Below are 11,715 nucleotides of genomic sequence, written 5' to 3' on the forward strand. Positions count from 1 at the left end.
AAGGAGTGTCTTCCCTGGGGGATGTGAGGACACTCAGGACATCCCACAGAGGAAGTAGCAATCAGAAAGAGAGAGAGAGATAGGGAAAGAGGGAGAAAGAGAGAAAGAGAGAGAGAGAGATAGAGAGGCCTCTGTAACTGGAGGTGTGTGGACTGGACTGATAGTGATAGATGAGGCCAGCTATGGGGAACTGACCTGAGGCTAGGCTACATGTGTGCTTGTGCGTTTGGGTCATTCGGCAGACAGACCAGACAGCCCAGATAAAATGACTCTGTCCCGGATTAATCGCATGTCCTGGCGAGACCTTCAAATGGGGAGACACAGAAGGTCCGGATAGTGACTAGTGACCAACAGAAAGAGAGAGAGAGAGAGAGAGAGAGAGAGAGAGAGAGAGAGAAGAGGGGATGGAGAACGGAACTGGGCCACATCTCTTCCTGATTGTCCTGAGTGGATGCCAATGGCTGAAGCAGACCTCTCTGTTGCGTCACCACCGCGGCCCGCGGCTGAACAACAGTCACCACTGTCCTCTCTGCCCGTGCTTTTTCCTCTCCCTCTAAAACTTTGGGCCAGCATCTTCTGTTTGAGGAGCAGGAGGAGCAGGAGGAGCAGGCGGAGCAGGTGGAGTAGGAGTGTGTTTACCCATAATAGTGCATTTTGTAAATAAGAAATAGTATTTGTCATAGCAATTACCCATTGCAAGATCTACATATACTTCTACAGATCAAAACACAAACTGGTTTGAAATGATATGACAAACCACAAAGGAATATACAATGAAGACAGGTTGCTAGGGAGATAAATGTGTGAGGCATGCAGCAAGACTGTCAGGGAGAGATCCCAGCATATATTCTGTTTGGAAGGAGGTGTGGAAAACGTTAGGTCTGCACTATGGCAAGTATGGGCTAAAAAAAATATGCATACTGTCACATTACCAGATTCACCGATAGAACAATGAGCCAGATGTTTAATCGGATGTATAAATTTGAAGGATCCGGTTGGCATTTCCACGCACCACCAAATATGGTGATGAAGAGGAAGCACAGGGGCCGGCAGTGGGAGAAGATGGAGCGAGATGGATTTTTTCTGACATTCTGCAAATTTTCTCCTCGATGAAACGTTTTATCTCAATACAGTTTTCTGTTACCAAAGCTAGAATCTGTTATGAACAGACTTGAATATGTTTTGGACACTTTACCCTTTGCAAAAGTTTCAAATTATTAAAAAAATTTTTTTAGAAGTGCATGGTCGAATTGAATTATTGTACAAGAGCACTTCACAGAGTAGGCGTTGCCTAACAGAAATATGCAAATACATGCTAGAATGCGCCAATAGGATCTCGCTTGCTTGTGCTTGGCTCTGCCCACCTCCTTGCTTGGTCTGCCCACTATGATTAATTTTATCCTATTGGAAACGACAGGCTGTGGTCTATCTTGGGTTAGTTATAAAAACCTTTGCCGAATAGGTGCGGTGAAATGTGATGTTTTACAGGGTCAACCATAGTAGTAGGCACCCCTGAAGCAAATTAGGTTTAAGTGCCTCACTCAAGGGCACATCAACAGATTTTTCAGTTACTGAGCCACAGCTCTAACTGCTAGACTACCTGCCGTACATACATGAACTTGAGAGGGTTTCCCGCCCCCTCCCTCGCCCCCGCCCAACCACCCACTCAGGCTTTCATATTGACTCCTAGCCTAGGGGTTGTGAATGGGATACTGGCACCAAGTGTCAGAGAGAAAGACACCCTTATTCAAAAACGGTCCCGACATCAGTTCAAATGGATGTAGAAACTTGATGACTTTAACACCGACATGGCAGTCAACCCTACCAGGAAGTTACATGTTACAGACAAACTCATTCAGGAGTTGGCCCACAAATACTATTGTGTAGATCAATGATCCTGAATAAAGTTATGTGTAACACTAAGCTTATCAGATTTAAACTTTGACTCTATTTAGCATTTCAGAACCAACCTTTTTAATTAGAGTCTGTGTCTCTTTCTCAAGTAGACAGAAGAATGGAAGAATTGTGTTTATGAAACATGTCCGTTGGGATCCAAGTCAAAATGCAGACAGCCGTCAAACTCTCATTTGTAATTACAGTAGCCCTATAACCTATACTTTCACAGAAAGTGATAACCTATATTTGGCTTAGGCAGGTAATGAAGATATACTGATCCATCTAGTCAGCTCTTCATCACAACCACACACTTACTGGTTAGTCTCTCTAGACATCCGCCTTCCACAATTTAAAAACGCTCCGACCTAGGGTCTGGTTATCCAGACTACTTACTGGTGGTGGTGTGTGTGTGCTTGAAGTGCCAACAACTCTGTGCTTACATTAAGTAATACAGATAGTAGGTTCTCTGCCTTACAAACATTTAAACAGTTTGAGCATTTAAAATCAGGGATGGTGATGTGTTCTGTTGAATATATGTTATTTATTTAACCTTTATTTAACTAGGCAAGTCAGTTATGAACAAATTTTTATTTTACAATGATGGCCTACCCCGGCAAAACCCTCCCTAACCCGGTCTACGCTGGACCAATTGTGTGCCGCCCTATGGGACTCCCGATCAAGGCTGGTTGTGATACAGCCCGGGATCAAACCAGGGTCTGTAGTGACACCTCTAGCACTGAGATGCAGTGCCTTAGACACCTGTCACTCTGGAGCCTGGGAAAATAGTGTCTAAAATGTTCATGCATTAAAACATCATCTGGATTCAAATTCATTCTAATGTGGGAGATGGGGAGTCTGATGACACAGTAGTATACTCATCCATGGGATCAATAGTGGACAGCCGGGGTAGGGAATGGGAATGGGGGCGTGCTCGGTCCGCTTTTTCCTGTAGTCCACAATCAAGACAAAGGAGATGATTGTGGACTACAGGAAAAAGAGGACCGAGCACGCCCCCATTCTCATCGATGGGGCTGAGGTGGAGCAGGTTGAGATCTTCAAGTTCCTTGGTGTCCACATCACCAAACAAACTAACATGGTCCAAGTACACCAAGACAGTCGTAAAGAGGGCACAACAAAACCTATTCCCCCTCAGGAGACTGAAAAGATTTGTCATGGGTCCTCAGATCCTCAAGAGGTTCTACAGCTGCACTATTGGGAGCATCCTGACTGGTTGCATCACTGCCTGGTATGGCAACTGCTCGCACTACATAGGGTAGTGCGAACGGCCCGTACATCACTGGGGCCAAGCTTCCTGCCATCCAGGACCTCTATACAAGGCAGTGTCAGAGGAAGGCCCTAAAAATTGTTAAAGACTCCAGCCACCCTAGTCATAGACTGTTCTCTCTGCTACTGCACGGCAAGCAGTACTGGAGGGCCAAGTCTAGGTCCAAGAGGCTTCTAAACAGCTTCTACCCCCAAGCTATAAGACTCCTGAACACCTAATCAAATAGCTACCCAGACTATTTGCACTGACCCCCCTCTCTCCTTTACACCACTGCTACTCTCTGTTGTTATCATCTATGCATAGTCACTTTAATAACTCTACCTACATATACATATTACCTCAACTAACCGGTGCCCCTGCACATTGACTCTGTACCGGTACCCCCCTGTATATCTCGCTATTGTTATTGTTTACTTGTTACTTTTATTTTTATTTCTTACTCTTATACATCTTTTTTTTAACTATGGGGCTTGTAAGCATTTTACTGTAAGGTCTACACCTGTTGTATTCGATGCATTTGACGAATACAATTTGATTTGATCTGAATAGACAGTTACTGCCAAAGCTCTGTGGTAATGTGTTGCCCCCTTTTGGTCAGCATTGGCTGTGACTGCAGTTGGGACCTGATAGAGCAGGGCTAGTGATAGAGCAGGGCTAGTGTCCAACAGTTTGATTGGTGCAAACAGCTGTATCTACCAGTCCTCTGGGTTCAAATACTATTTAAAATGTTTCAAATGCTTTGAGTGTTTTCTCTAGCCTCCCAACTGTCCCAGGTGGGCGGGGTTTACAGTTTGGAGACTATTTCCTTGGTTCCATTGGGCCACGCATGCTCAATCAAGCCCAGGTAAAGTAGGCTATTTAATATGATTTAAAATTATATTTTAACCCGGGACTTTAATCCACGCTGTAGAAAAATATATTAAGACTTTAAAATGATGAAACAAAAATAGCGTATATTTTTGCCGGTTTATTGAACTTTACTCTGATATCAACACTGAGTCATTGACACAACCTTGTGAGAGGACAGACACACAAGGTGTCTGTTTAACAGTTGTACAGCCTGTTGAGACGGGTGATGTCGCTCTGGCTCATCTGGGAGGCGTTGCCAATCTCCACGTTCTGGTTGGGGATGGGAACCATGGTGGGCTGGTTGTTCTTGGAGAAGGCGTACCTGCAATCACATCACACCATCATGAACACTTGGGATGAGTGGGGGTAGGCTTACCATATTATTATATTTTTGGGCATGGTTTTACGCTTATCTAGACAGGTTAGAAGTAGAATCGGTCAGATAGATGAAAGGGACACAGTAGGAAGGGCGGAACCAAGAATCGGATTGAACATAAAGTTAAATTCCACATTAATAACATGTGCTAGGAGCCGGGTGTCTTACTGTTAAACCACAGGCTCTGTACAGAATTAGAATTCTATGAGGCTGGTTAGACAATTATTCAACTGACTAAGCATCTACTGGTGTGAAAGTGGTAAAACAATGGTGACTAACCTGTGGTACTGCATGACGGAGTTGTAGTCATAGGCCGTTCCCTGGTTCAGGGTGGCGATCTTGTTGAAGTTGTGCTCCATGCCTGGAAGAGAGAGAATATGTATAGATTTACCTTGCCCTAATAAATAAATGCAACGGTTGGTGACCGATGCAACAGTGTGTGTGTTTGCCCGCATATGTAATGTACATGTTTGTGTGTGGACATTCAACGAATATAATAGACTGTCTGTGTATGTACACATGTGAAAGGGATCCTACCGGACTGGACATTCTGGAGGAGAACGCGGATGTGATTGTCACGGTCGCTGCGGGTCTGTTCGTGGTTGAAGCCCAGGGCATGGAGGAGCTCGTGCTGGGTGGTGCCGTGGTACACACAGCCGGATCGGCTCAGAGACACAACCTGGGCATTGCCAGAACGACCAACATAGGACCAGCACCTGCCATGAATGGGTTGGACAGAGTTGTAACAGTGTAATTAGTTTTAATTGTCTCTGTCAGACCCACACAAATGTACTTATACACACACACTGTTAACAGAAATGTGTCATGCCTTATAATGCAGTTTCATGTCTCACACTGAACTGTCCAAACCAATGATGTATATAAACCCTGGATGACTGACACTGGGTGCTGTATTGAAGGCCCCCACAGCAATCTTGATACTCCTCCTCTATTGTAATTTCTTGGGGGAAGCAAAATAAATGCATTTATTAAAGATGCAATATGCAGAAATGGCTCCTCCATTTCCTGGTTGCTAAAATTCGAATAGTTCGGCTTATTTCAGTTTGTGACAGAACAAGCACCCAGAGTGTAGAGAATCATTGTACCATCTAAACTGCTGTGACATATCTTTTGTTTGAAGCTGGTGTACAAAACTGAAAGGTGAAGCATAGAAATAGAGCACATAGAATAGGTCTACTGCTTCTTAGGTTTGCTTTCAATGAGAATGACAGATCTATAACTCAAATTTCTATGTGAATTTGGTCAGATTTCCCCAAAAGTTGACACATTTATTATTTTACAGAAGGCTTAATGCATCATTTTAAATTATATTGTGTGAGCTAAACATACAAATATATAAAAACATTTTCCTTGAAGTAGAGAGTACTAATGTTACTGTCCCCAGTACAAAAAATACTTAAATACATGTAATTTTGTCCTTTAAATATTTAACTGAAATACTGTAGAATTATATCATTCCTATTGAGGACTGCCCCAACTGGGGAGTGCCTATATGGCCGACCAGTGGCTTCAAAGCTTCTCACTGGCCAATACATAGCATCTGCAGTCCAGGGTTCATATATATATAATTGGTCCTAACTCAGCCTGGTTCTGCACGTCATAAAGATCCTCATGTAGAATAGTAAGACCTATTAATTATATGTAATTCCATAGTGCACGTACCCGTTCTGGGACTGGATGTGCAAGTAGTCTCTTTGGTTGGTGCGCTTGATGAAGTTGATGCAGGAGAAGCCTGCAAAGGACTGCAGACCACGTTCAATGACTTCCAGCTCCCTAGTGGCTGGCAGGACACAGATGGGACAAGAAAAACTACTGTTAAAAAACAACTACTCTATCATGAAACTTGCTACACAATACAGTTAATGGCCAGTAACACGGTTGGGGAATAATAGATTACATGTAATCCGTTACATGTAAGGGATTACAAAAACCGGTATCTGTAATCCGTTACATTGCCAGCAAAAATAGTAGTCAGATTACAGATATTTTTGAAAAACTAGATGATTACTTCGAGGATTACTTTAAATTCAGAAAGGATGTTTGCGAAAAAAAATCATTGACACTTCTCTGTTTTCTCAATGACATTCAAATCAGAGTTGAAAAAGGGCACAAGTTTAAATGTGTTCCATCTGAGCAAGTCTGACCACAAATCAGAGACCACTATGATGACACAAAATCTGTTCGATGGATCGCGGGAAAAGAGCAGGAATTGGCTTTGTAGGATAAAGTCCAAGCTATGTCTTCCAACGGTGCGACTGCTGTCGGCATCCAAAGATTATTCAATTTGAATAAACGTTTAGAGGTAAGGATGACAGCAGTGGTGTAGTCTACGGCGATACGGATATCCCTTATTATTGATGTCTACATAGCGCATTGATGTGAATCACACTGCTGCTCTCTCATTCAGCTATTTCTGCCTTACGGATTGTGGTTGTTGTGTACGGCTGTTCACAATTCTAAATATGTATTTGAACCCAATAATGGTTGAATTCAATAAATTTACGGTGCCTATCAATCATTGTTTTTGAAACCAGTGAAAATGCGCTCTTGCAACAGCTGCATAGTGCAGCCTATGGAATAAAGTGGGGCTTTAATTGCTCAATCTAATTCATGTTGATCAAAAAAATGCATAGGTCTAATGGACACATGCTCAAACTCACACACTTTTGATATACTTTTTTAAATTTATTCTACCTTTATTTAACTAGGCAAGTCAGTTAAGAACAAATTCTTATTTTCAAAGACGGCCTAGGAACAGTGGGTTTAACTGCCTGTTCAGCGGCAGAAAAACAGACTTGTACCTTGTCAGCTCGGGGATTTGAACTTGCAACCTTTCGGTTAATAGTCCAACACTCTAACCACTAGGCTATCCTGCCGCCCCTGCCGATTTACAGGGGTGATCTGTAGTTGCTACATCAATTTTTTGAACATATAAATTATATAAATCCATTGATTCTTGAAAAATATAACTTATTAATGCCGTATTAGTTCAACTGTCACACTCCATGAGATCCCAAAATATAATCTTGTTTTTCTCCGATGTTTGTAAAAAATTCAAAATGTAAAGAAACACTGTATAGTCTTTTAACATGGTTAAAACAATAAAGTTTATATCATGGATGGTCAGTCCTTGCATCCATAGCTCTGTCTACTATCTGAGAAGTTACATTTCTCCAGGCCCATCCCTCAGCTTTTTACCAAAACAGAGGCGGGGCAAGTATTTCCAAGTCATTTTCTTGAAGATCAAGGGGTATAACATGTATTATAATGACTGGAATACTGATAGACTTTGTTTTTAATGTAAATATATAATTTATTCGTATTATTATATGTATTATTATATGTATATATATGTAGAAAGCAATGGGTTAGAAGAAGCCTACATAACCAACCCAAAAAGTAAAATGCATCTTCCATATGTGGCCAGCTATGTAAACTTTAACATAGATTTAGCCTGCAATAGATGTTGTTCAATTGGTAACATACTTTTTTGTCTTCTTCTAATGCCTCTTAAGGGGAAAGTAATCTAAAAGTAACTGAATGTAATCAGATTACATTACTGAGTTTGGGTAATCCAAAAATTACATTACTGATTAGAATTTTGGACAGGTAATTAGTAACTAACGGATTACATTTAGAAAGTAACCTACCCAACCCTGGCCAGTAATGATTAGTTGTTACTTATATGGCCTACTTATATAGCTTTATACAGTAGTTTGGGACTCATGTACAGATGTAGGACATTAATATGTAGTGTAAAAGGGCTTCTGAAGTTTATAATTTACACTTTAAAATGTAAGACTTGATTTGAGCCTTTTTTGTTTGATCAAACCCTACAAAAAAAATCCATTAATTACAATCCACATTTGCTGTTGCTGCAGGATTATTTTCCTGCTCTAGCAAACTAGCTCAAGTTAATATCCAACATCGTTAAATAAGATATCATCATGACATGGTACTTACAGTACTGGTTGGCGATGACGTAGGGCACATAGACTCTGCCGTCGCTGGACTTGGGCCACATGCAGCCGCGAGATGTGCAGGGGTCAGCGTTCCTCTCAGCCTCGTTGACGTAGGCGATGTCATCCACAATCAAGGGCTCGTTACGGGTATGCACTGGAGGGACGGGGACAGGACAGGACGTCAAAGTGTGACACCTTGGATCAGTTTCCCTGATACTGATTAAGCCTAGTCCTGGACTGAAAAGCAATGCGATAATGTATTGTTTTTTTCTAATACTCATATTTCATATTTCATATCACTCATAATGTAATCTGAAAGTGTTGGCGGGTATTGTATATCACAATTTAAAAACTGTCTTACCAACATTCCTGTTGGCCTTCTCCAGCAGCTCAGAGACAGAGAGCTCCTATGGCACCATGCAGCAAAGACAGAGAGAAATAATGTCTTTGACAAATCAGCAAACATCTTACTATGAATAGTTAGGTTGTTTCACAAAATATGCATACATCCACACTTACATGGATGCAGACACACAACACATACAGTAGAGAGTTTAGTAGAGTTTTACTCACCTCCTCGGCCCAGGCGGCCACTACAAGCAGGGCCAGAAGGCCCAGAGTGTACTTCAATGCAGACATGTCAACAAACAACCTGCCAGGGTTAGACACTGTCAATAACTCTGAATACCACCACAGAAAGTACTTGACTTACTGTAACTTTCCTGTAGTACAGGTGTAGGATCTTAATTTGATCACATTGTTGTTGCAGGAAATGCAAATATGTAGTATATTCAAGGCTTGTAATGCTTCTAAAGTTTGTAATTTCCACTTAAAAATGTCAGACTTGATTTGCTCTAACATAAAATGCATCAACGCCTACATAAATGTCCATAAATTATAATCACCTTTCCTTTTGCCACAGGATTATTTTCCTGCTGAGAAACTGGCAAATTAAGATCCTACACATGTAGCTTGCATGACATAGCTAGAGAATGCAAAGCACATGAACAACACTCTTACCTTTCGGGAAATGAAGTGAGGTTGGTTTACTGGTCCAGACACTGCACCTTATATAGTGGAATCTACCGGAACATTATCCATTTTTGGACAAGTTTGGCAATGACATTGAAAACACCCCTTTCTGCTGATAAGATGCAGATATGTTGTCTCGATGACATATGGCTAATTCTCAGACTTATCAGAAAAAGTTAGAAAGCCTTTCCTAACTTCTCTATTCCTTGAAAATGCTATTTAATATTTTGCAAATACCCATGGCCTGAGTTCTGTCAGTAAGATAATCACGAAACCAATAATAATCATGAAACCCTTGTGGATTACTTGTTGGCTATTGCTAGCAAAGTATTGAGGACATCTATTTCTGTAAATAGCCTAAAAGAAAGGCTTTGGCTATAATTTCTCTGGTTATTCAGCAAGTTTCCTCTATCAGCATCCAGCCCAATATCATTGTGAATAGGCTTAGAAGTTCTGATATAGGTGGCAGTACTCATTTTGGGTGCCGGTACTGTTTATATTTAGGTGCAGGAGCTCCACAATATTTTTGAGCTAATATTCTATAAGAGGCACAGGAGCTCAATCAGTAGAAATTTGAGGTGCCGGTACTCAGCTCCGGTGAGCTCCTGCCCAAGTCAAACACTGCTCCTGAACTTATTTAGGCTTGCCATAACAAAGGGATGGAATACTTATTGACTCCCAATACATTTCAGCTTTTCATTTTTTATTCATTTATAAAAATGTCTAAAATCATAACTCCACTTTGGTTATTGTATGTCGGCTAGTGACAAAAAAAATCTAAATGTAATACATGTTAATTTCAGGCTGTAACACAACAAAATGTGCAAAAAGTCAAGGGGTGTGAACACTTTCTGAAGGCACTGTAAGTAAAACTATTGACATCATGTAGCTGGCGTGTGGCCAACAAGCTATATTGCTAGTTAGTATGATAACGGTATCCTCTGCAGGTGCATTTGTTACCTCCGAGCGCCAACCTAAACCAAAGTTAGCCAACCGTACTGTACGCCGCTTTAGCTACACCTTATGCCGAAATCATTCTCAAGTATCGGTATCCTGGTGCATGAGTTGTTTGTTAGCAGCTTTCCACAGTCTGGTTTTCCTCGTTTATTGACAGCTGTCTTTTAGTTATCAGGCAAAGAGAGCGTTGTGATGGTGCAAACCTAACAAGTGGTCAACCACCTGTCAGACCTAAACAGTTTGAGACTGTCATGTGTGGTTTCTCGACGGGTCTGAATGCTCTTCCTGGCAGTGTGATATACCCAGACAGCGCAGGAGGCTTTCACTATGAGGGAAGTGGAAAACTCCTGTCCACATATAGTGGAACATTGCTGTGGGGACTTGCTTCCATTCAGCCGCGAGGATTAGTGAGGTCGGGCACTGATGTTGGGCGATTCGGCCTGGCTCGCAGTCGGTGTAACCAATTCATCCCAAAGGTGTTCGATGGGGTTGAGGTCAGGGCTCTGCAGGCCAGGCAAGTTCTTCCACACCGATCTAGACAATCCATTTCTGTATGGACCTCACTTTGTGCACAGGGAAGGGCATTCCCCAAACTGTTGCTACAAAGTTGGAAGCACAGAATCGTCTAGTACAGTGGTTCCCAAACGTTTTATAGTCCCGTACTACTTCAAACAATCAACCTTCAGCTGCGTACCCCCTCTTGCACCAGGGTCAGCGCACTCTCAAATTAGTTTTTTTTCTTCATTGTAAGCCTGCCATACACACTATACGATACATTTATTAAACATAAGAATGAGTGAGTTTTTGTCACAACCTGGCTTGTGGGAAGTGACAGAGCTCCTATAGGACCAGGGAACAAATAATATAATCAATCATTTTGCTCTTTATTTAACCATCTTACATATAAAATCTTATTTGTTAATTGAAAATTGTGAATAACTCACCACAGGTTAATGAGAAGAGTGTGCTTGAAAGGATGCACATAACTCTGCAATGTTGGGTTGTATTGGAGAGAGTCTGTCTTAAATCATTTTTCACACAGTCTGTGCCTGTATTTAGTTTTCATGCTAGTGAGGGCCAAGAATCCACTCTCACATAGGTACATGGTTGCAAGGGCATCAGTGTCTTAACAGCGCAATTTGCCAAGGCAGGATACTCTGAGCATAGCCCAAACCAGAAATCTGGCAGTGGCTTCTGATTCAATTAAATTTTCACAGAACCACTTGTTGCAATTTCGATGAGGCTCACTTGTTCAGATATCGGTAAGTGGACTGGAGGCAGGGCATGAAAGGGATGACAAATCCAGTTGTTTGTGTCATCTGTTTCGGGAAAGTACC

The 11,715-nt window shown here is 41.7% G+C and overlaps 1 protein-coding gene across 2 annotated transcripts; it reads right to left on the reverse strand.

Annotated features, from left to right (window-relative positions):
- Positions 1 to 4,133: 4,133 nt before the first annotated feature.
- LOC115133975 (high choriolytic enzyme 2-like) lies at positions 4,134 to 9,434 on the reverse strand. 2 transcript variants are annotated; one of them, XM_029667451.2, is made up of 8 exons: positions 9,410 to 9,434; positions 8,963 to 9,041; positions 8,751 to 8,796; positions 8,391 to 8,543; positions 6,090 to 6,207; positions 4,944 to 5,122; positions 4,686 to 4,767; positions 4,134 to 4,352 (listed from the first exon to the last, which is right to left on the reverse strand). In XM_029667451.2, the coding sequence occupies exons 2-8, from the start codon at positions 9,026 to 9,028 to the stop codon at positions 4,226 to 4,228; spliced, it is 771 nt and encodes a 256-aa protein (XP_029523311.1). In that variant the 5' UTR covers positions 9,029 to 9,041; positions 9,410 to 9,434; the 3' UTR covers positions 4,134 to 4,225. The 2 variants fall into 2 exon arrangements, with proteins under 2 accessions (XP_029523311.1, XP_029523310.2); XM_029667450.2 differs by lacking the exon at positions 9,410 to 9,434 and adding an exon at positions 9,295 to 9,371.
- Positions 9,435 to 11,715: the final 2,281 nt, after the last annotated feature.

This window comes from Oncorhynchus nerka, linkage group LG9a, assembly GCF_034236695.1.
Source record: "Oncorhynchus nerka isolate Pitt River linkage group LG9a, Oner_Uvic_2.0, whole genome shotgun sequence".
Classification (NCBI taxonomy): Eukaryota; Metazoa; Chordata; class Actinopteri; order Salmoniformes; family Salmonidae; genus Oncorhynchus; species Oncorhynchus nerka.